Raw genomic sequence first — 26003 nt, 5'->3', positions numbered from 1 at the left:
ACGTTCTACGAACTATTCTCCATTTGAATTTTGACGATCCAATTGTTCGACAAAATTGCAGCAAATGACCCTCATGCCGCACACTGGACACCACTGGTCCAGATAATGTAGATCATTGCCATAACTATGAGATTTCCAAGTCCAGCACTTACCATGGCAAAGCACTGAGGCTTAAAAGAATAAATAAGGGCAACATTTTCTGTTCAGCCATTCTGAACAAAAAAGTTCAGAAAAATTGATCAACTTGAACATGTCAACAAAAATACAGCTTCCTTTTGAATATCTCATTTTTATTCTGACTGCATTTTGTTGAAAACTTTCAATACTCTTGCTGCAAGGGCATCCACACTAAAGAGTGTTGTTGTTATTATGACCTGATAGTTTTGGTATGGTGTGTTCATGGACCACAGAAAATGTCAGGGGTTTTTAAGCCCTGAATTGTTTCTTTTTTCAGTACACCTCTTAACATGCAGAGGAGATAAAATCTGAATTAAAAACAACTTTTCTGTTGTTTTGAAGACGCTGCTCCATTTCTCTTCAGTCTGTTGGCTTAGAAACTGTCATGTCATGAAAACAGAAAATTTCCTTTGTTCTAATGTAGATATCATACCTGTCAAGTTAAAATGCTTTGCAACGTGCTGGGCTTAAGAAGATTTATTTTCTGTGAGAACATATTTCAGAATAAATTTATTAATTTGGACCAAATTCATTGCATATCTGCTAAAAAATAGTATTAACTCGTAAATATGGCAGTGATTTTAGAGTTCAGCTCACGTTTTAGTATTAAACTATGTGGAAAACCCAAATTTTTACTTGTTTTCAATCCTGTTGATAATGTATTTTGAAACTAAAATGATTAACTTTAAAATAAGAAAAAAACTGGATGTAGAAATTGAAGTTCAGCAAGTCCTTTGGTAAATAAATTTTGTCAGGTATGAAATTGAAGATGCAGAATAATGAGTCAAAATATGCTACAGTTTTGGATCTCCTAATGTTCATAGGTAGCAGCTGCTAGAGAGAAGGCGTGAGGAATATCGTTTTTTTTCTGTACTCCTGCTGTTCCAATGCATTTTCTCACATCGGTACCCCATCTCCGACCCTCTTTCACATGCCCAAAACTTCCCCGTCCCACCCTGCGCCCCCCACCTCTCTCCACTCTCAGCAAACCCTCATCCCTCCGGTCTCCTCCAAGTCCCTCCGTCTCTCTCCGCGCGTCTCTCCCCGTCTTTCTCTGCTCCGTGAGCTGGAAAATTGGCTTCAAAAGGCCACTGCTGTGAACAAGGGCCAGCCACACAGTTGGGCCCGTCCGCTTTATCTTTCACGCCACGGAGGGGGAGGAAGGGTGCCGGCGAGAAGGAGGGAGGAAGAATAGAGAAGAATAGTTTTGACCAGTCACTGAAACCAATAACCAGGAGAAAGCTACTTACTAGAGGTCTCTCTCTGCCTCTCTGTCTCCTTCTCCTCTCGTCTCCGCTCTCTTTGCATCTCTTCTCGACGTGCCTCACTCCGTTTCTTCCTTTCTCTTTTGCGCTTTGCCTCACAATTCTTTTTTATTTCCTCTTTCTTATCATCTTTTGTGTACATTTCCCTCTGTCTTCAATATTTTTTGTCCTTTTCTGACCTTAATCCTCCTTTTTCTACATTATATGCTCAGAATTATTTGATATGTTTCACATTCTCATTTTCATCTAGAAGCTCAGGAGAATTCACTGGCTGACAGAGCTTTAGCTGTATGTATGCTTGTAATCTACTATGTAAATTGTAAAGAGAATATATGAAGAAGGTTTAATGCTTCCAGAGCTGATTTATTTATTTTTTATTACCATAGTGCTAAAAAGTGCTTTGCTAAAGTTGTCTAACCCTTTGCAGTATTTTTATTTCGCGAAATAACACCACAAACATCTCATTTTATTCAGATTTGGTTTGGTAGCCAAAGACATAGTAGCAGAGAATTGTAGAAAAAAAACTATTTTTACAAGAAAAAATGTTTGAAAAGTATAGCTTTTGAAACATTTACTCTGCTACTCAGAAATAAAAGCCAGTGCTATCATACATAAAGTCACAAAATGTGGAAAAAGTTGTGAATAATTTTGCAAAGTCCTGTATATCACTTGATATCATACAGACACGACTGGTTGTAGACTAAAACACTTACAGTAAGTAAGCTCATGCAACTCCTTAAAGCTCAAGAAGCTGTGAAATATTTTCTTGTTTCATTGAAAAAGATAAAAACAAAGGCTGGGATAATTTAAAAACTGCAAGTAACAGTAGTTACTTGTAGTAACTACTGCACATATCTGCAGTAGTAGTGTAGTTACGTGCAGTACTACTACAGTAGTTACTAAAAGTAATTACTTGTGGTAGTTAGGTGTGCTAAAAGTGACCTGGTCCCCTCTGAAGGTCATCGGGACCGCTCCTGTCTAAAATCGGGGATATTTAACATGTTTGATTGTCTTGACTGAGAAACAACGAGAATGCAGCCTGTTGAATGTGACAGGTAGCCAATCAGAAAGGGAGGTGAAACATGGAGGGGAATCAACTGTCTTTTTTATCATCACATATATGGTCTCAGGTTTTAAAAATCGGTCGACAATTTTAAAATCTTGCTGTGAGAACCAAGCATTTGTGGGACCGAAATTGGTCCTGATGACTGTGACAGCTTTCTGTTAGACTGAGTCAATGGGTCCTTTCCTGTAGTGTGCTTGCATGCTTGTTTATTCAATGCATATGTTGCTTTGTTCCCACAGCAATGTAGCTCTCCCAGGGATAGACCACCTTTTACCGGAATCGAGCCCCTCTTACCTGATGCCTCAAATAAACACGCACATTGACACACAGCATTCACCCCCTGCGGAGCAGCAGGAGCTTGCTCTATGGGGATTATAGAGAAGGGAGGAAAAAAAGCTTTCGGGAGGACAGTCATCTGCTTCTTTCCTGCTGTAGACCATGGGCAGGCAGGGGAAAAAAGCTTTCCTCCCTCTAAGTCTCTTTTTGGCAATGCCTGCCAAAAAACTGGGCCGAGCAGCTTTGCAAAAGGAAAGGAAGGCAGGCAGGCAGCCGATCCCTCTTTCTGTCTACACGGCAAAAAGAAATGGGCTCATTTAGCCAAAGCTGCCACGGTCAATGCAAGGCTGTGATAGAGGCTTTGGTAAGGTGAAATCCCTTATAAAAGGCTCTGTTAGTGACTGTTGGACTGCTGTTTATCGCAGGCTGTTGTCTCCTCCTGCGGTTTCTGGTTCAAGGTGGGTGTTTCATCAAAAACCGTGACATGGACTGTGTTCTGAGCTGTCAGTTTCCTTAGCAGGGTCTTTGTGCCTGCAACCTGGTTGTAGTCCAGAGACAAATAATCGTCATTCTGGATTTTCATCTTTGGCCAAGGACTCTGAGGTTTCCTTGTATATCACACGAAGCAGGTTTTATTTCGCTGTCATTTTCTAATGCTGAGCTCCTGCCTCCTCGCACAGGTAAACAGTGGTGGTTGTTTATCACTTTGTGCCAAGCCGTGCCATGCCCAGGGAGAAGATGTTGTTGACCTTGAGTTAAAATGGAGCTCTTATCATTAGCTGTCTTGATTGACAGCAGGGTGTTTATGAGCAGTGTCGAAGACCTTGGTTTTGCTTCATCTCTTGGGGTTTAGAGCTGCTTCCAAGAGGTGACTCGGTTCTATCTCTGTCATGCTCTCTCTTTCTTTTGGTTTTCTTCCTTTTTTGTTCAAAAACTGTGAATTTAGTAATGAAATTATTCCATATAAAAGATACTGCAGCATAGTAAGAAGTAGAGAAATGTCTGTATTGATTGCCTTGTCATGCTGACATGCACTTCAAAAATGTATTTTGGGGAATAATTAGTTGCAAACAGAAAAGAACTATGGCTCACATTTACTGTTGACACCAGATATTTATCTATACTGCATAAAAGGCACAATCTTTTCTTCACACAGTCTGACGTTATATTAGGCCAAACTTTTCCTGTCTTAGAGTGTTTTCATACCTGATAGTCCAGTAGACTCTGTTTGATTAGGGACCTAATCAAACAAACTAATCAAATCCTTTGAAAACCTGCTCCCCTCCTCTCCTGTGGTGGCGCTGTACTAAGAACCACTGAAGGAAGTGACACAAACACATCTGGAGAAGTCATAAGCACAACATCCTCCTTCACGAAATTTTAAAAAATGCACTGACGCTAAATTTTAGCGGTTGTAGGATTTCTTTTTTGTCTTTGGTAAAAGACCTCAAGCCATTTCTCCTGCTAGTGCTAGACTCTTGCATTTGTTTTCGTTGCATTTACCCAGTATGCCCTGCTCCATAATCCACTTAAAGCTTTAGGAGAAGCCTTGGTGTTCACATATGCATTTAACCTAAACATTGATCCGACCAAAAACCTAGTTCACTTTTTTGGTCCTCATCAGAGTTTGTTTTCTCGTTCACACCTCCCCAAGTGAACTGAACTTTCTAGCAAATTAACTGGAATACGATTAAAGTGGACTGAAGCTATATTTGAATTTTATATCCCACATGAAATTATCTGAATCAAATTCTGTTTCATTTTTTAAACCACAGCTCCTTTGCTCTGTCCGGACGACAGGCAACCCCCTGGACTGCTGCTTCAGCCAGCTTCAGCACTACCAGATCCTGACAGTGGAGTTACCCACTGGACCTCAAGGACTGTCCGCTGACACCTGTGTGTATGAATGTGCACGAGGGCGCCTGCACCGTACATCCATCACTTCCATCCCACTGCCATCGCCTCCTCTCTCCTGCTCTCGTCACCCATGTGAGACCATTCTCCTCCTTGGCTTGAGGGACTCCTCCTTAGTGCTCTACGACCAGAGGCGGGCGGTGTCGGTCTTGGCCCCCTGCCCTGTACCGCCCTCGTACATGGCCTGGCACCCTGCGGGGGCTGTTACCATTATGGTGGGGGGGCAAGAGGAAGTGATGTGCTTTGATGTAGGCTTGGCACCTTTAAACATGGACCTGGTAGCAGAAGAGGCCACTCCAGCAGCCACATTGAGACTGACTCAGCACCTGAACTGCTCTGGAGGCCTGGCTGGACTGCAGTGGGGAGCTGGTTTGGATGGTGGGCCGGAGGGGACAGATACACTGACTTTGGTCTTTAATGGAGGACCATTAGCTGCCTTGAAATTCAGACTAGGTAAGTAAACAAAATATCTATAGGGTGCATTCACAGCTGCCCTGTTTAGTCCACTTTAATCCAACTCTAATTCATTTGCCTAGAAAATCCGGTTTGTTGGGGAGTTGTGAATACGTAATCAAGCTGTGATTCAGACCAATAAAAACAAACTCTAGTCCACACAAAACCCTAAAAACTAGGTCTCGATTTGGTTGAAGTGAACTCTGGTCCAGTTCCAATACAAAGGAGAATACCAAGTATTATCAGGAAGTGGGAAATACATTTTGGATAAATACAATCAAAACAAACTCTTAAGTCTAGCTCAAGCACGAGAAATGACTTGTGGTCTCTTACAAAAGAGAAATCGTACAACCGCTAAAGACTGTCACCACTCAATTTCTGTGTATATTTTGTGAAAAAGGAAGTTGCATTCATATCTTCCTCAGGAGTTTTTGTGTCATTTCCTTCAGTGGATCTTGGTGCAGCGCCACCACAGGTTAGGGGGAGGCGGACAGGTTTTTGGATGATTTGACAATGTGAAACAATCCAGTCAGCCATGATCAACCAGATCCTGGCCTCGTGAAACTTTGCAACGACAACATCACCTGCTGCATATTTACAGTTAATATCAGATCACTGACTGTCACCTCCGTTTGAACCAGGCGGCCTCTTCGCTTCAAGTCTTCCTGGTCTGTTCTGGATCTGAACCCACCTCCTAACTGCAGAAAGAAGTTAATTTGCCTGGAAGGTTAACAGGAGTCACGCTCTCAGAGGTCATTCAATAATCGCCCCGGGGCACAAGCTCCCACGCCCCCCAGGTGCATTCTGGGATGCATTTTCCCGATAAATCGTTTACAGTGGCTGCACAGTCCCTCAGGGACCCTAGATAAAGTTTGCCAATCAAAGTTTTTTTGCGCCACAGCCACCTATCCTTTTAACACACTCGCTGTGGTTCCCATACACACACTTTAGGCATCTTTAATTGTAACTTTAGAAAGAAGATGTCACAGCGGCATGAAGCAATGCTGAAGTTTGAAGGCAGGAACATTGAAGTGGGGGGAGGAAGGTAGAAAACGTGTGTGCGTGTATCTGTGTGTGTGCACGAGGAAAGGGGGTGGGGGGGTCTTCCAACAATAGCTTACACTCCTCTGATCGCCTGCCAAGGTTTCTGATGAAGGAAGTCACTGCACGTCTTTTCTCTATGATAATTCCCCCAACATACGCACGCACATGTGTGTATTCTTCTATTTCTGTGCTTCTTTGCACACACACACACTCTCCAACCCGTTTGTTCATTGCTTGTGCTCCCTTTCTGTATTGACTTGTTTCATGCAGCCCCGCTACATGACAGAAGGAGCGAGTCGGAAAGGCGGCGTGGAAGAAAGACTTGGCCATGCTCCAAGTTCTCCCTTTTTTTCCCCCCTCTGGAGGCAGGCCTCCCTAGCACCACCCCCACACCCACCCCCCAGCCTGCACCATGTTATCTCATCTGGGCACACGTTGGCCGCTACTGGGCCTGCACCGATACACGGTGTAGGGAAGCCGACCACGAAATGTGCTGCACCAAAGGGAAAATAGTCGTTTACCCCCTAAACCCCCCAGCACTGGTATGAAGTAAAACATTTCAGATGGGTAAAGGACATAATGATGTAACTCAGTGTGCACAGAGTGTGTAAAAAAATGAGAAAGATCCCAAAACCACATGAAAAAAATATATCATTTAACTGAAAATCAGCTCTGTTAATCTGAAAAATAAGTGTCACACGTTCAAAATTTGAATCAGGCATCATACAGGCAGCATATCAGCTTTCATACAACAATAGTATTCTCTTTTTGGTTTTGATATCCGTTCACACTTTCATTGTAATTCACACACATTGATGGACTAATTTCCCAAAATGCTCACAACTGATTTTGATCATAGCGATAATCCAACCTATAACCAAGGATAATACGTAGGCAGAGAAAACACACCTGAGAACGCAGGTGTTAGATTCCAACAGGAGAAAATATCTGAGCGCAGAATAACTTTTGATGGAGAGCCAAGTAAATTTGAAAGCAGGCGAGGTTTTTCATTGGAGAGATTTGTGCGAGTTCAGTAGCTGCGTTTCCATTACAAATACACGCAAAACTTTGTCAATATTCTGTCTATGTCACACAAAAAAAAACACAAATTCGCAACTACGGCGTTTCTATTAAATATGAAACACGAAGAGTGTTTCCATTGCAGTTTTGTGAAATACATTAATTTTGATGCAGCCAAAAAACCTATCAAAAACTTTTTATCAAAAATCATGAGGGTTGTTTTTTTAGCAACTAGCATGTTTCCATTAAGCAAATTTATTTTCATAATTGCAATTTGTGCAATTTTATGGTCAGTCGAAGCACTTGCAACACATCTCAGAATGAAAATGATGAATCCTGCATTGGAAGATAATTTCGCCTATACAGGGTTTAAACATCTATTTGTGTTACATTTTCTACAGATATTCAATACAAAACTTATGTTGTGTTTTTTGTAAAGCTGACACACATGCCCACTTGGTGGATAAACACTATCGCTTTATAGTAATCTCTAAATTAAAATAACAGTGGAGTCGTTTTATAAGTTTCCCTCTTCTGCTTTTGTTTGACCTTCCTTTGTTCCCATAAGTCAAACATGTTCTGAAGATGTAATTAACAGGGGAACAAAAGATTAAAATGTCGAAGGCGGTTTTATAAGGGAAAATCCTTATCCCAGTACTATAGCTATGTTCATAAAGCTCTTCTTTTCAGTATTTTCTTTTTGTCTGTCAGTAGTGTTGTTATCCACCTGCTGCTAAGACACTGGTATAACAAACCAAGATCACAAGTAGACTTTTTTCCTCAAGGAAGAACAGAAATATCAGCTTAAGAGGAGCAAAGGTTGGGCCTAAAACTAACATAAACTGTAGATGATAGTTTTCCTGGAGAGTTATTGCCTGTACAGACCATGAATATTTTGAATGTTTTTCTCTTTGTCTTTTCCCAAAATAGTTCCCGTTTTTGTATCAACCTATTTTTGCCAACAAATCACCCTTTCAAGCCGACCACTTCCTGCGTTTTGACGCATTAACCGTCATGGATGAATGGTTGAGTAGAGCGCCACTTTGACACATATCTGCTAATTTGGCTACATGACCCACTCGCTTGGACACTAACAGATGTAACAATGGCAGGTGAACTTTGACCCCTTCAATATAAGGATTCCTGATTCAAGGTGACATGCACATCTCATGGTAAAATTGGAAGTCTCTTGCAACTTTTCAAGATCTCAGTATCACCTCTTGATTTTTTTGTTCTGCCAGTTTTCAGTTCAGTTTTTTTTTTTATGTTTCAGATTATTTTTGCAATAACAGAGATTATCAGTCTTGGTTGCTGTATTTATTCTAGTGGTTTCCCCTTCAGTGAAGCTGTAACTTCACTGAAGTTACAGCTTCACTGAAGCTGTAACTTCAGCTTCAGTGAGATTTAAGATTTTTTTTTTCTCATTGTAAACTTTAAACTTTAGTGGAACATTGAATTTAATTTGCTCCATAATTATTTGAAATGAACCAAATAAGATATTTTTGGCCTGTTTGCATAATTTGACTGTTTCTTGAGTTGAACATTTTGCTGACAATGTGATTGCAGTCTCTTCTTTGAGGCTTACTAGTAGTTTTTTCTCTTAGCTGGCCAAATGAATTGGTGTAGACAGGTGTGAGAGGCAGCTAACGAGACCTTAGTGCCACGAAGATCTATTGTTTCTGCTCAAAGTTTAGTTAGAGCTGCAGTCGACGCCCAGGCCCAACCCTTTTGCACACAGTCACACACAAACAGCACCCTCAAACACAAACAAGCCGATGTATTAGCCACATTAGCCATCTCTTTAGGGGATTTGGAGGATTGCTAATTGCCAGCTTGTCATTTTAATTGCCCTTACCACCACCCACCAGCCCCCATCTGACTCATACACACATGAATACACACAACTTCTTTAACAAGACATCCAGCAGCCTGCTGCACCGACAGTAAACCTGTGTAGCCAACGCTACGCTCACTAATCACAACCTTCTTTTTAGTAAGTATTTTATCATTATATCAGAAAGCGTTGTTGCCAAATGTCTAATAAACAATACTGTGCATTAAACTTTTCTCCATATTTGTACCTTCTAAGGCGTCAAACATCCAGGTAATCCTTTAAAGTTGTCTTAATCAACAGTTCTTCAGGCTTTCTGCTTGGTCTCTTTGGCAATTTTCAGAGGAAAGTTTTTTTTTAAGCTGCTTAACACTGACCTGTGAATCATTCAAGGCATAAATTGGCACCTAGGTCACAGTTTGTTCTAATTTCCTTTGATTCATCTTTTGAACATATCAGTTTTGAACAGTGTCTAGCAGAAAAAATGGTATTTCAGCTCAAAACATTTTCAATCCTGTAGATCAGCTGTGGATGATACAATGTAAAGCTACAACTTTCAAAGAGGGCCGCCACTTAAAACCTTTTTTTTTTTTTTTTGTATTTTTTAACAGGTTGTTTTAAATAATCTATGTACTATTTTTTTCTCAGTTAATCTAGAGGTTGTTTTACCTCAGAAGAAAGCAATTTTCTTTAAAAAATCTTTGTAATAAACATGTTTTGATTCTGCATAAATCAAACTAAATTATAAACTTTTCATAATCTAAAGTATGAATTGTGTGTATGAAGTGCAACCCATATCATGATGAAATTGATCAAATGAAGCCCTTCCAAACTAGAAATTATAAAAACAATAGGCCTCAGTTCAATCATTAGTGTCATATCTGTCTATTACTCCCTTTACTTAGAATGTCATAATGCAGATTAATAGTTTCTCATTATTAATGTTTTTATTATTATATCTTTATTTAACCAGGCAAAAACAGATTGACAATAAACTTCTTACTTGGCTAGGCCTTTTGAGGGAAAAGGAGGTGTGTGTATTGTTCATGAGTTTTTGGTTTAAATCTAGTTTGGATACTAATATCATCTTAACAAACACATTAAAATGATATAAAGGTGTGTCTCAATGTTAAAAAGGAGAACACGTAGCAGTCAGTTACCTCAGAGGGCGTTAAAGGACTTTAACAATTTAAATCAGCTTATGGTTTCTGGTTTGATGAAAGCATTCCCTCTGCTCTTCTATAACCCAGCATTAACTATACACTGTTGTGATTCACTCACAGAGGAACATTATTTACTACCTGTTGGATTCAACACCTTCCTGTAACGTGGCTTTTAAATATCACAAATTATACACACTTTTGACCTTCTCCTGGACAGAATGAGACACCTCTGCCACTGGCAACAATACAAAAACATTGTCATTCGGTAGAGTCCCGATCTGCTCATATGAACAATCACATACAACAAAAGCATAAACAATCAACTTTTAGAGCTCCTCTGATGAAATCTGACAGTCAGGATATCAAAAGAAAGACAATCTCCAATGCCACTGCAGGTTGTCCACGATGGCACTACATGTGTAGATGTAGATAAACAGGTTTTCTTCTTATTTCTCAGCATTACTATGGAGAAGTTTCAACACTGCCACAGTATTTGTATTTGTAGCACATGTATTAGCATCTGTAAGGGAAACAAAAATAATTAGATAATCCAGAAATGTTCTACATTAGTTTTTGTTCGTGTTGACATTATCTTAACAGTAACAGCATAAACCCAGTTTTTCAGTTCACAAAAGCATTTAAAGTGGAACTGTAAAAACATAACCCCGTCCCCAAAACAGCTTTGAAGAATTCTACCTAAATGGGCAGAGCCAAGAGACACAGAGGGGCGTGGCCAGGTGTGAGGATGTGTGGAGGGGGTTGAGAGGAGCTGACTTTCCCTCCATCCAGGACTTACTCAGAGCTAGCCAAGGGTAAAAAAAAAAAAAAAAAAAGGCAGCTAACATTTCTGCAGACCTCACACATCATGGACACAAACTGCTTAACTACATATAAGCATATTTGTGATGTCACAACAATCACTCTTTTTACTTTCTTTATAAAAAAAAACAAAAGAAAACCAAAAAAATGGCTAAAAATACTTATACGTATTGTCCCTTTCACTTCCTTTTATTTCACTAAAGTTTAATATTCATACGTTACATGTGTACACCGATCTCAAACTCTTTGTTCACGCACACGGTCTTGACCAATGAAACTGATTCTGAATGTGAACTCTGACCTTACGTGGCAGGAGCTCTAACTGGAGGCCAGCTGGGCCATGTGGAGTTGTTGCAGCAGCGGCTCCGCTGCGGTCAGGTCAGAGAGGCGCTGGGCATCCTGGAGGCCATGGACTGGAGCACCATGGCGGACGAGAGCTACCAAGGCCTGAGCTCTGTGACCAACCACCTGCTGAGACTGCCGCTCAACGCAGACAGGGAAGGTGAGGCTGTGGGTCACACCACTAGTTTTATGCTACCACGACTATCAGAAAATTTGGTTGTTATTTAGTTAAAATATTTTCCATTGTAAATCTTTCTAGTTCTGTGAATGTCTGCAACCTCTGTTAAAATGCCAGATTGTTGTGAACACCCCTTAATTAACATTTTATTTTTGGTCTTGCTGTCAGCACGCTGCAAAAACACAAAATCTTACAAAGTATTTTTTTGTCTAGTTCCTCTGCAAATATCTTAGTACAATTTATCTAACTTACAAGTAACTTTTCAGCAAGATATAGGAGCTTATTTTAAGGCAATAATTTCTTAGTATTGATTTTAAAATGCACTAGTTCCAGTGGTAGATTATTTAGCTTATAACAAAGACATTTCCGCATATTACAAGTGAAATAATCTGCCAGTGAAACTAGTAGTTTTCATCAATATTAAGGAATTATTGACTTAAAACAAGCTCATTTGTCTTACTGTTACTTTCATCTAAATTGCTTTCATCTTAGTTCAAGTGTACTAAGATTTGAACTACTAGACCAAAAAAACCTTTTTAAGAGTTTGTGTGTTTTCGGTGTGTTGACATTCCCAACATTTGTGCAGCCCAGCTGGAAGCGGCCCTGCGGGTGTTTTACACCCCGGCTGCCCCTCTGCCCGATACCATCATACTGGAGTACAGAGAGCCGGTCACCAAGTACGCTCGCCGCCTTTTTCACCACCTCCTCAGGTAACACAACCGTCTCCGTCATGCTGCTGCTGCTTGGCTCTTAATTTAATGCACTGAGAGACAAATTAGTTTTGTGCGATCCAGTTCAGCTTCTGTTAGACCTGTCACAGTAAGCAATAAATCAACTAGTCGCATGGTTGATTAAAGTGAGCTCAATAATTTCTCCTTAACATTTGTTAGAGAGATGCTCCCCTTTGATATTGTTGGAAAAACACTGCAAATATTTGAAACCCAGTACGATTTCGTTAGGTTGCACTACCTGCCGCGTTTGCCTGTTTTCCCTGCCTAAGCAGAATGACTAATATTTCTTAAAATGCAATTTTGTTTACAAAAGCTTAATTATCCTGTTTAATTATTGTTGCTTTGTTTTTTTATTTCACATATTTAAAATATTTTTCAGTTCCAGTGTTAAATATTGTTTAGAAATTAATGCATTTTGTATCTTTTAGAGAGTATACTTTCCTTGATATGCTATTATCATTATTGTATTAGTTGAAAATGGTCTCAAAATAACAATATTATTGTGTATCGCAATAGTTTCTGGGGCAATTTATTATCCCGCAAAATGTGTTATTGTGACAGGCCTAGCTTCTAGAGACAATTTATTGAAATAAAACAAAAGCTGTACCTCCAGGTCGGCTGCAGTTTAGTGATGTGCAGTGTAAAAACCCATATACAAATTATTTTTAAAACACTACTGGAGCACGTTGTTGAGTTTATCAGTGTGCAGGAAAGAATAACAAGTGTCCAAAAATGACAACCAGTGAAAGAAACAAATTTAACACTCTCTATTTTCCTCTCGCTTCTTTTTATTTCAACATTTCTAAAAAAAGGACGTCGCTTTTGAATGTCATCAGTCACACACACGCGCTGATGCTGCTTTGAGTCATTCACGAGGCAGAGCAGCGCTCACTCAGACCTGTTTAACTGTTGTTTCATTTTCCCTTCTGCCATGAGAGCCTTTTGAAACGCCTGTTTGACTGAAATAGACCCTGTTGTTCCCACACACTGCCGCTCACAGCTCTCCATCTAGCAATTACCTCCATTTTCCTCCCCTGTTCCAGAACTGGAGTGTTGTTTGGCATCCCTCCTCCTCTCTTATCACCTACCTGCATTCTTCTTCTCTCCATCAGCATCAAATAAAGAAAGCCTCTACTCTCTGCTTCTTTACTTGTTTCATGTTGGATATAGACAGGGAAAGTTAGGCTGTTTTGCATCTTTCTGTCTCTCTCCCTTTCTCTGTCTTTCTCTCTTTTTCTCTCTCCTCTTTCTTTTGGCTTTATTCTGGATAATAATAAAAGTACCAGCTATTTACTGTTCTCTTATTGGCAGAGATTTGTATGCATATCTGTGGATTTATGTAAAGCTCTGAGAAAAATGTACGTCGGTGTGATTCATCTGTAAATTTCCTCTAGTTGCTTTTGTTAAACAGATATTAGTCGGTTTTAGTTTTCGAGCTCTTATTGTCTCTGCCTTCTTTGCAGGCATCAACGTTTTGAGAAGGCCTTCCTCCTTGCTGTTGACTTGGAAGCTCGAGATTTGTTCATGGTGAGCTAAAAGACATTTTTGATTTCAGTGGTTTGAAAGAAAAACAGGACTAAAATCTGTATAGCAATTTTTAAAAAAATGTTGACTGAAATTCCTATTTGAAAATTGTAAATATTTGTGATTTTGAATGACATGCACAGTTTTGAGCTCACATCCTTTTTGTGAATACTTGTGTTTTGGATAAAATGATTCTGTGTCTTTCCCCTATCACTTCTATGTGCTCACATGCACACTGCTGTTTCTTGTTTATGCAACCATAACATTTAAGACTGGTAATAGTCTTCTGTGTTACACATAAAAACTGATTAAGGCAGGCCAGCACACCTTAGAAGGTGCAGAATGAGAAGACAAAAGCAGAACTTGTGCTACAATCTTTGCTTTAATTGGTGTCGCCCTTAAGATGTGCTAATCAGGCCCAATGCTGGACGGTGAATGTCACTATGTATCTGTATGAATTGAAGCATTTGATCATTTTCAGCACTAAAACATGTTTCACACTAAACCAGATCAATTTATTTCTCAAGATAATGACACTGAAGGGCTTCGGTCGAGTCCTGGAACTGGTAAACGGACCTGGGTGGTGCACAGAAAGGAAAATTGGTGGACTGGAAAATTTGTGTGAAATGCAAAAGTCGGCAGACAGAGTAGCTATTAAGTCACCATAAATATTTTAGACCGGTTTCATACCAATTAGCGTTTGTCCCTGTTAAGTTGTAAGTAGCATACTGCGCATGTGTGAGATGTAAGGTAGTGGGAGGCGGGGTTAGAGCTGTAGTTTTTTCATTCTGTGGGGTGAGGAGCGCGGGAGTGCATGTTGTTAACCGTTAATGGTGACCATTCTGTGTTACCATAAAAAGATAACTGCATTTCATTTCACTCTTATAAAATGTAAGGTTTTCAATTCACAAAAAAGTTTAACATCTATCCATTGTTTATCCTTGCAAGGCCTTAAGCTTAGCTTCAACTATGTAGATTTTTATCCTTTTATGTTTCAACAAATAAAGTGAAATAAAGTAAACATAATAAATAAACTGAACTTAAGTCCCACAAAACAGTGGCACTTAAAAAAAGCTAAGGTGTAAGTTATAGATATTTCCGTTTTTAAACCTTTCATGTCTTAAAGATTTCTGCAGAAATCAACCTAAGTTGCCATTATTTTTACAGAAAACTACTTAGGTTGACATTATTTTTTACAGAATATTACCCGGGTGGCCCAACTTTTTGCATAAAGCTACCTCGGTTGCCAGAACATTTGAAAACTATCTAAGAGGTTGTCAGATCATCTAGTCTGATGAAACTAAAATAAAAGCTTTTGGCCTGAACTCCAAGCATCTTGACTGAAGAAAAACAGACACTACTCTTCAGTTGACTAACTTTGTCCATATTGTGTAGCATGGTGGTGGCTGCATTATACTCTGGTGGTGTTTTAAAGTTGCAGGAGGAGTTGACAAGTCTAAACCAAGGTTAAGTTAACAGCAGCCAAATGCTAAGACTAACTCGTCTCCCAACACAACAGTGACCCAAAGCGCACAGTTAGCATAACAATAGAGTGGGTAAGGATCACTGTGAATATTCTTGACTGCAGCTGGAGCACATGCTCCAATTCCAATTGAGAATTATGTAAACACATAAAAATGACTGTTTATTAATAAGTGTTCAAGTTGCCTTAGCGTGAGAAGATCTGCAATGAAAAATGGTTGAAAATCTCCCAAAATAAATCTACAAAATAACTCTTCATAAGATTTTTTTTGTTTGGTTTTGATATTTTATTTTAAATAAATTAACTTAAAAAAGCTGTCACAGCTGAAAAAATAAATGTAATTCATTTTTAATCTGTCACAAAATGTGGAAGCAGTGTGAATATTTTCTGGAAGCACTAATGGAAATGTCCATGCCGTTGTTCTAGCATCACCGGCAATCGATCATTCTTCTTTTATTATCTATATAATAAAATAACATTACATTTTTAAGACCTAAAATTGGTGTCTCATAAAAATAATATTGCATTTTTACTTTAACTGGCAAAAAGCGACCCACAGCAAGTTCTGAAAAAAAATCCCATCTTGTTGCACCATTTATAGAAGAACTAGAGGTTTAGAAAGTGTGAACATTTATGTTCCAAAACATAAAACCTTAGAGTTAAAATGACCTTTTAAATTGATTACCATATTGTGTTACTGACATTAAACAGATTAGGCCTAACTGATTAATATTTGGCCTCCAGAGGATTAGATATCGGCTCAGTCACCAGCGCCTTTTAGAAAAGCTTCCTGCAGGCCCCTTAGTGCCATGCACCCTATTTTAGTTGTTCATTCACTGTTAAACCCTTCTTACTTGCATTTGCACATGACTTGTAAGCCACAAAAGTGTGTGTATGTGTGTGTTGCATGTCAGAGAGCAGGTGTGATCTCAGTGTGGGCCCCTGTCTTTTCACAACCTCCATGGGCTCCGCTCGGCCTTTTGCCTCTCCTCTCATCTACCTCTAACTTGTTCTTTCTTCCACGTGTTTCTGTAGGTGTCTTTTCCTCTCTTTTTTCTCGTCTTTTAACGTTGGGGAGCCCCCCCCTTTTTTTTTTTTTTTGCTCCATGCTTCAGCAGCACAAACACAAAAACACTCACTCATGCTCCTCTCTGTCCTTCAATCACACTGATAGCGCCGCTTCCAATTCCCTCCCCACCAATAGGCAGGGCTGCGGGGAAGCCGAATTGAAAAGGTGGAGTCAAGCCAATGAACCTTGAAAGAGTGGAGGAAAGAGGGGACAGAGAGGAAGAGGAGGGGCTGGTTAGATAGAAGGTCAACAATAAATTTAAGATTTTTTTCCCAATCAAACAGGTTGGAGTGAAGCTTCTTCCCTCTTATTAATCAAAGGTGCAAAGAGATGAGTACACTAATTTCTGCCTGTTCCTCTTACTGTGTGAGACGGAATGGATCAAACAGATGGAGGTGGACTCATCCGGCTACTTTAAGCTGCGTGTACTTTTTTAACAAAACATATTTAAAAGAATAAATTGTAAACAAAATGTAAGGACCTAATGAATTACTGCCAACTAATCCCCAAAGATCAGGCATAAACATAGAAACATCCCACTGTGAAGTGTGACAAAAGCTGCGTTTTTCTTCAACATTGTAACAATGTAACATTCTAAAAATGTTACGTTGTTGCAACAATGTAACATGCTGGATAGTTTTGCTTCCCTGCTTGGTCCCACATTTACAATAATAATAATAATAAAGACATTTTTTTCATTAGTTTGTAGGCTATTTGATTTATTTTTAAGAATTCAAATACAGCTATGTTAGTAAGAATTTACAAAACTGACCTGCTGATTCATGTCCACTCTATTTTTAGTTTGGGAGTTTTAAAAAATTATTAGTTTATTCTTTTTATACTTTGTAATTTCTCACTCTGTAGTTGATGACCAGATTAGTTTGGAATCAAAAATTTGGGAAGATATTAAATTGCTCCCACCATTTAACACTAAATGTATTGTGTGAGGGTCTACTGTCCATTTAAATAACAAACTTAAGCTTTTGAACGTGTTAGATTAATTTGTATGACTTGCTTGATTTTGAAATGTTAGTTTCTGTCCACAAATGCACACAAAACATTCTAATGTAGTATTCTTGTAGAGCTCATTTGTTCCTGGTTGAACAGCTCTGTTTGTTTATGTGTGTGAAAACTTGAAAAAAGTGTGTAAAAATAAGTATGTTCAATAATATTTAATGGAGTGTTGTAACACCTCTAGGACTTAGGTTGTCCAAAGCACAACAAGCAGTAACAATTTTGTAGAAGACTCTTTTCCTCACCATCACATTGAAGCAGCAGAGGGATACATAGCTAACAAAGTGAAAATGTGGTGATAAACTCTTGAGATAAAATTGAAAATGACCAAACTTCCTTCTTCATGTCTCTGGCCTCTAACTGATGATGTCCTTTCAAAAGTAGTGGGAACTTCTCCAATGTTTCTGTAACCAAGTTTTAGCCGCAACCCCAATATAGCATAGTCATGTTAGCCATATTACGTAGTCAATGTAACATGCAAACTCAGGAACTACCTTCTTTCATACGTTCATACAACCCACTGTGTCAAGCATACTGTTCTAAACTTCATATGTGGAGTCATAGTTAAAAAAGTTCTATGCTAAAAGTTGCAAGTTAACACTTCTTACACTTCAGGCTAGCAAGAAAAAATAGTTTGATATAGCAAAATATCACATTCCCCCATATTAACAGTCAACAGAGCAATGCTTTTTTTTTTTTTGTCAAACCATGAACTTATGAGTGCTTTTCAGAAGTCGTCATCCTGCACACATTTTAAATATTTCAGAAATTGAGTAAAAATAATATATGCCTTCTGTTTTTGACTCTTTCGCCTTGTTTTTAAACGTCTTGAGCAGATTTAGGAAGCCTGCGTGAACCCCTTTGTGAATGGCCACAATGGGAATCTGCTCATATCTGGTTCACTGATTTCAACAGATACTGGCCGATGATCGTCATCCCAGATCTGTAACAAAGCTAATGCTCATTCACAGCAAACTGTTTCAAGCACTTTTTTTTTTAGCCTCAGCGACCAAGAGAGCAGCAGCTCATTGTCTGCAAAGAGTGAAAGAGAGTCGAGAAAGAAAAAGGACAAGGGGGCACATTGACATTTCACCCCTCGCCCTGTCCTTCGGTCTAATTAGGTTGTGTTGTTGCTTTAACCTGCTGCTTGGCTGATTGGGCCAAGGCAGAGCGGGTTAATGAGGGCAAACCCCCCCGCACTCACCAAACTCTTTGTAACTTACTAACTTGCCCGCAGAACTCAATAACGCGCCATCGATTTTATAGAATGGACTCGCAGATAACATGGAAGCCATCACCTCCTCCAGAAATGCTCAGCATGACACCCTCCTCCCCACCATGACACGACCCTCCATTGTTTCCCAGCTAACAATAGAGGTCCTTCAAAGCCCCTTACCCCTCCGTAAAAAGAAAAATAGAAAGCTTTTGTTAAAATGAAACACTTAGTGTTGGGTTAAATTGGGGGGGAGGAGGAACTGTTGGGGGAGGTTACTGATTGGTTGGCTCGTTTTTTTCTCTCTTTCTTTCATTATTGGTGCTCTTCTATAACTCCCTAATTAGCCTTTGATAATGAGTTGATAATGTAACCAATTAGGTCATTCGTCAGCCAAGTCGAGCCCACGACACCTCCCTCCCTTTTTTTTTCTGCGCCTCTATCAATAGGTCTTGATAGAGCTTGCTAATTAAATCAAATTTTTTTTGATAGCTGAATTGAGCGCCAGCTCGTCTGTTTCCGAATGAGGCCTCGTACAGTATCACTGCAGACATCCTGAAGCGAAGCTGTTGTCTTCCCCTCCTATCTATCGTCGCTGGCAACACTGAGGGAAGGCGAAGGGGCGGAGATGTCGCTGCTGCGTCTTTGGCAATAAACTCACAGTTGTCTCTCGCGTGATTAATTAGCCCTTTTGAAACTCTCGACGCCTCTCTAACACAAGACTTTGGGGTGTTATTTGTGTCGTGAGACAAGTGTGAAACTAATTATGTTGATTTCTCAAGATGTTAGCATATTTCCGCCTGCGTGTGGCTGTCAGTATAGTTGGCAAATGCTGACGGGAAATTGCACCCCTCATCGCTTTAACAAAACCTAAAATAAAAATGCTATACTGCTTTAATTTGAGTCTGTGAGACTGATTGTTAATAAAGTATTTTTGGTGTTGCCAAAGATAAAGTAGGACAGATAATTATAAATATATATATATATATATATATATATATATATATATATATATATATATATATATATATATATATATATATATTGTTTTGGTTCATGCAATGAGTGTACCTCTGAAGTAAATCAACAGGATCGGCTGCCAGGTCCTCAGAAGGCTTTGCCCAGACTACTCATTCACTAATCCCTGAAATTTCAGATTTCACACTTTTATAAATGATCTGTTGCTCACAGATGTATGACACTTTTACAAACTTATCAAAGGAGTAAACTTTTCAAATGACTGATTATCTCCTGGAGTCTTTCTGAGAATTTCTTCTTTACTTGGAAAATACCAAATATAGTATCAGAAAACGTATTTTACAATTGTAACTTAAACAAATACAGGTAATCAAAATGTTAAATTTGAAACAAAACATGATGATTTGTCTTAAGACGATCATACTTCATGTGGTGATTGGAAGAAATTTTATATTCAGTGTCCGGCTTTCAGTGCCTTGCAAAATTCTGCCTACTTTTTTGTTTACATTTTCTCATGCATTTTCACTTCACAACTGCAAATCTCAGTTTTTAGGAATTTTATGTCTGTAAAGGGAAACTTTGATTTGTTTTCAACTCTCCTCTGTGAATACTTTGTTGATCAACCTTTCGTTGACACTGACGTTAGAATACAGCTGCAAAACGGCTCAAGCTCAGTCAGATCGGACGTGAACATCGATTTTCAAATCTTATCACAAATTCTCATTGAATTTAGGTCTGGACTTTGACTAGTCCACTCTAACAAATGAATGTGGTCTGGTTTCATTCATTCACTTCATTCACTGCATTTATTTCCCCCACAACAGACGCATGTTCCCATCCTTCCCCGTCTATCTAGTGCGACAGAAACCCGCCCCGGTCAGGTCAGACTTCATACAAACACGAGTCAGTCTCTTAATGTGCTGGAAAAAAAAAAAAGTTGCTCTTCACCTAATCCCTGATTTATTTGCAGGAAACCCAAATATCAGTCAGTATCGGGTTCTTAGCGTCCGCCGGTGTTCTCCCCTCCCCTCTGCTCCCTTTAAAAAAAAAAAAAAACAGCCCAGTAAAACGCCCCTCTTTATCAGCGCAGTTAGCTGGCTCGCTGCAACCCCTAAAGCTCTTATATAAATAAGATTAGTGTCGCGTTTGAGCGTCGGGGAATAAGAGGTGTAATATCTGATGGTTTTATATGCAGTATTATTGTTATCCCCTCTTAGTCTGGCTGATACTACTCTCTCTCTCTTTCTCATTTTGCGTTTGTTCACTCACTGATTCTTTCGCAGGGTCTCTTTCTACAGATTCAGACAGTATTATGAGGGCTAAGCTGGAATAAAGCGCCTCAGCATCAAATGTTCATATTGTTCTGATCTGTCTGTCACACCGTCTCATCCTCTCGTATTTTTTTTACTATTTATCTTTTATTTTTCCTGCCTTCCTCTCTCTTTTTCCACGTCCCGCCTCCTTGGTTCTGTCATCCGCTGCTCTGTTTGTTATCAATTAAGCACCTCGGTCATATCTAATTGTGGGGCCGTGTCCTCGTTTGTAAAGGCCGAATCTGTCACCTTAGTCCTGGGAGCCGATTTAGGCCCCTTTGAGGCCATTTTGTTGTCGTCCATTTTCACATTTCCGACTAACTCTCCTCCACAGAGGGCAGGCACCACACTATAATTACCCAATCTGTTCCTATTCACACTCCTCAATTTCAGCACCTCACCCTCTCTCATTCTCCTTTGCTCTCCCTCTCTCTTTTGGGAACCGGCACCCCCTCGTCTTTTTTTTTTTTTTTTTTTTTGTCATTGGAAATGGTGTGGGTGAGGGGGTGGGCTACAAAAGCCGGGTTACAATATGAGGGTATTAAGTCTGGGTGCTGGCTCAGCTGGGGGCTGGCTTTAGCCAGCTGAGGGTTATCCATGACGAGCCCTGAGTCACAGCGCTGATGTCCTGTGATGTTGCTGAAGCGGAAGGCTTTGCTTAACGCGCTGTACACTTTGATGGGCCCTCAGTCCCTGCGTTCTGCCTGGGGAAACCCTGCGGGCCTCAGGAGCCACTTGTTGGGTTTCCAGATGAGCATTTTTTACACTGTAGATGCAGACATAACATTCTTATGGTACTCCTAACATACGTTTTTTTTTTTTATCAATAATATAAGGGGCTAAAAGTGGGCTGAAACAAATAATCTGATTAATCGCGATGAATCGATTATTGACAAATTATGGATAGAAAGAACTCATTTAGTAATCAATTAATTGTTTATTGTACTACTTTACATTTAAGATAAAAAAAATTGTAAATATGTTCAAACCCAAAACTCCTAAAGTGGCATAGTTTTACCTTCACCTGGTTCAAGTTCTGTAAAAAACAAAAGATCTCCTATAAAACAACTTTTTGCTAATCAATTATTGATCAAATTGTAAAAGTTGGATGAAATGGCATGACTGTTCAGTCTGCAGATGTTTTTAAAACTATCTGGTACTTATGCAAATTAGTGCCACATATGGAGGTGGTACAAATCATATTTTGTGAGGGGAAGAGGGACAAAAAGTTCGGAGTAGGACTGTTCACACTGCCAGGAAATCTTCAGCTGTGGATCACACATGGGCAAAAAATTCAGATGCGGGTCATATACGGCTGCTATGTGAACTCGGCTTGTAGACAGTATCTACAAAAATACAGCTTTTCTATTCTGACACCACAAGCTTAAATATGGAGAGTTTGCTGAATGCTACTGCAGCTTTAACTGGAACTTCTTGCATCAACCCAATGCCACTATGACCAAACTTTTCAGGTTGGTTTAGCGTCAGCCAAAGAAAGAAATTATTTTGAAACTGAACCTCATGTCCAGTGTTAACATACGGTGGAGGTTCTGTGATACTGTTTACTGAATTCATGGCTTTTCAGCCTACATTGAGTAGTACTAAATGTAGGGGACATTGATTATAATTGTTGCCAAATAATTAAAATTTAATTAAATAGAATGACAAAGCATTACTCTGTATATTCTCTACTGATGGCTGTTTACATTCAAAATGTTTTCCTGTTTACCTTGTAAGACCAGATAATTAATGCAGAAATGTGCCCAAAACTGATTATTGGATTACTTAAATCTGCAAATTGAAGCTCAGAGCCACAACATTCAGAGCATATCAACAATTTTTATAGCAAAAATAATGTCCCTCAGCAGTATATCAATGAAATCATCTTGTATTATTATTATTATTTAGGACATATTTGAGCAGAAGATGGCTTACGTCTTAACCGAGCAGCAGAAGTCAGATGCTCAGGGGTTAATAATGAATGTATTGCCATATTATCTCTTTTTATGAGCATTTGAGGCTCAAGCAGAGATACAGAGGATACATGCTGTTTCCAATATTGTGACTGGCTGATATAATAATATGCTCGGCTGGATGTGTTTCCGTGTAAAAGGAGAATATGAGAAGGTGAACAGTCCCTCTCCCACTTTTGAAATGTGCCAGATAACATCCAGCCCTGTTTAAAAACCAGAGACAAGTGTGTGTGTGTGTGTGTGTGTGCGTGTGTGTGTGTGTGTGTGTGCAGTTTGGGGCGCAGGCAGCAAGAAGGCTGATTTCAAAGTTTTTTTCTTTCTTTCTTTTTTTTTTGAGGAAGCGGCATTTCATTCGAACCGGTGCCGTTTCTGATGTCGGACTTCAAACGGCTCCGTTTTTTTCTGCTCCTCATTTCATCTGTTTCTTCCTCCTCCTGCCAAAATACCGCGACCACCCCTCTATTAAAAAAAACTATTGTCATCTGAGCCCAGATTCATTTTAGATTAACGTTCACGTTTCTTTCTTTCCCGCATTACCTTCAAAGGACCTCCATTATGTCGCCGGTGATAAGGGCGAGGTGGTGCTCGCGGACGTGGCCAAGAGGAAAGCTAATGAAATCGAAGCCCGGGCCATCGCAGGCGACGGTAAGAAAAATAATCACTTGTCCAAGCCCAAATAAAGAAAATGCAGCCCATTATTCTTCCTTACATGTCGATAACCTCAGCAGCTCAGCTCTGGTGACGCACCTGAGATATTTTCTCAGCCTCAAACCCTCCTTTAAAAGCATAGAAAGGAATCAAATCAGATCAGGTTTGACTGAGAGATGTGGAACGAAACATGGACAACAGGTTGACTTGCCTTCCCTTTTCGTTTTCTCACACCTTTAGCTAGCCTAATAAAATCCAGCCCTTTTACACTTTGCTTCGTACAGAGGCTCTGGCCTCTTGGCTATCAAGAAATGATCACTTCCTAGAGTCTGTTAAGGTTTTAAATTTTACCCAGTTACTAATGTTTAGCCATAACTTTTGTAATGTGGCAGTTTGATGCTATGAAGCATAAATAACAATCCCCCACTGCAAAGAGAGAAGTGCAATATCTGAACAAGATGGCTATTAGTGTTAGTTCAATAGTTGGAAGTATTTCCAACAGCTTTGTTCACTTCCTCTGCTGCCTTTTCTAGAACTACACCCAGTCTACAATTAGTCATGTTCACAACTTGTCCATCTGTTTGCTGATTGGACCGGTCAAAATTATACCGTAGAAATCCACTTCAATGGGAGAAACCCCAAAAGAAAAGCTGAACTGAGGTTATAACTGCGTAGGTCAGGGTAACTTTTAATAAAAACTATCATAGTTTAAAATCTAGATAAAGACTCTATATTCAGACGTAAAATGAAAGGTTTTCTGGGTAGCCCAGCATGGGAGAAAAACTCAACCAATGCCCAGGTTTCCTTTTTTTTCAGTCTATGCTGCTGGCCTTTGACAAACACTCCCAAAAGCACATACCAGAGGGGATCAAGCTGAGTTCCTGATTACAAACCCATTCTCACAACCACACACACATACATACACACACATACACACACACACACGCTCAGTCCACACAGAGGCTACAAGGGCCGTCGGCTAGGCAGAAAAACATTCACATTTGTGAGGGGAACTAGATGAACATGTCGGATGAGTCCTTCATTGATGCTTAAAAGCGCAGCAGAAGGGCTGCGCGGGCATGTTTGTGTGTTCACTGATGAGGTATTTAACTCCACTGTATAAGGTCAAACACCCGAGGCTGGCCGTCTCGTCTGCGTGGCTGGGAATGAAAATGAGCATTTGTGTAACTCTGAGGCCTGTTTGCATCTATTTTCCCTTTTTTTTTAATTATTCCTAATGTGATGCTTAACATGCACACGCCCCCCTCCTTCATAAGCTCCCTTAATTATGTCCTCGATGATTTACCTCAATCACCTGCAGCGTGTCCTATCCTTGGACAGCAGCACCGTGTAGAAGTGAGGAAGGGACACAGGTGAGAGGCTAGGAAATGGAAGATCTGATGTGTCTATATCTATCTATCTATCTATCTATATATATATATATATATATATATATATATATATATATATATATATATATATATATATATATATATATATATATATATTATGTAAATGTTTAAATAAACATTTACATAATATATGTAAATATTCTTGAATTCACGGTCAATCTTGGAAATAATCATTTGTTCAGTTTTAAAAAAACATAATTTTACTCCTCATGGAATGATAAACTAATCTTTTTCACAAGTCGCTATTAAAATTATCTGCTCATTCCCTTTTCACACTTTATATTTGCAAGTTATGTACATCTATGCTTTTTGTCTTCTGTAAAAAATGAAGCAATTTTCAATTTGCTTCAAACTTGGGATGCATTTTTATACACAAACTGTAGGATCCAACACATTATATGAAGCATATTGCTGGAAACAAACGTCGCTTCTGGGGATTTTATTGAACAAATGATGATAATTTTAATGTAAATTATATAAAAAATTGTAATTCAAAAGTTTATTTTTTCTCTTTTTGTTTGCTGCAGCCAGATTTCTAGAGTGTCATGTTTTATTGTTAAAAAATAAGACTGTATTGTTTTATTTACTGTGGTGTGTGAGATGCAACTAGATTTCCATTTCTCTTTTAGGACTGAGCTGTCTATTGGGAGTTCTTAGTTTTGATGCATTTAATGAATCTGACATGTTTTAGTATTTCACTTTCTGATTACCCATCAGAACTGCTGAAGAAAAAATCAACCAATTTTAGTGATTATACTATTTAAAGTAGGTATGTGTACAACAACAATTACATGGCAACCCCATATAAAATACAAATCTAACATGACACAACATGTCGTCTATTTATGTTAAAGATATAGCTTAAATAGATGATAAAAGTAATATGGACTCCTGAAAGTGGGCAAAGTAAAACCTTGTTAAACTATAAATAGCAATCAAGAGGTTTGACAAACTGGCAAGAAAAAAACCTGCTTTTATTGATGGCAGTTATTACACTATTATACACAACCAGATTTGCCAGAAATCATCTGATTTGATGTAGATATTTTTACACTTGACAGAAAGTGACACAGAAATAACCTCAGAGTGCTACATCA

The 26003-nt window shown here is 39.2% G+C and overlaps 1 protein-coding gene across 1 annotated transcript in view; it reads left to right on the top strand.

Moving 5' to 3' along the window:
* wdpcp (WD repeat containing planar cell polarity effector) overlaps positions 1-26003 on the top strand; it is an 85774-nt gene that overhangs the window by 50257 nt on the left and 9514 nt on the right. The window contains exons 10-14 of the mRNA XM_088012948.1: positions 4560-5151; positions 11342-11530; positions 12135-12258; positions 13743-13806; positions 23392-23491. Coding sequence (XP_087869074.1) covers positions 4560-5151; positions 11342-11530; positions 12135-12258; positions 13743-13806; positions 23392-23491 — 1069 coding nt within the window. The remainder of the gene's footprint in view (positions 1-4559; positions 5152-11341; positions 11531-12134; positions 12259-13742; positions 13807-23391; positions 23492-26003) is intronic.

Source organism: Poecilia mexicana, unplaced genomic scaffold (genome assembly GCF_051168715.1).
Source record: "Poecilia mexicana isolate PSO_F unplaced genomic scaffold, ASM5116871v1 scaffold_15, whole genome shotgun sequence".
Taxonomy (NCBI): Eukaryota; Metazoa; Chordata; class Actinopteri; order Cyprinodontiformes; family Poeciliidae; genus Poecilia; species Poecilia mexicana.
Note: the sequence above shows the minus strand (reverse complement) of the source record. Positions and strands in the feature narration are given on the sequence as shown.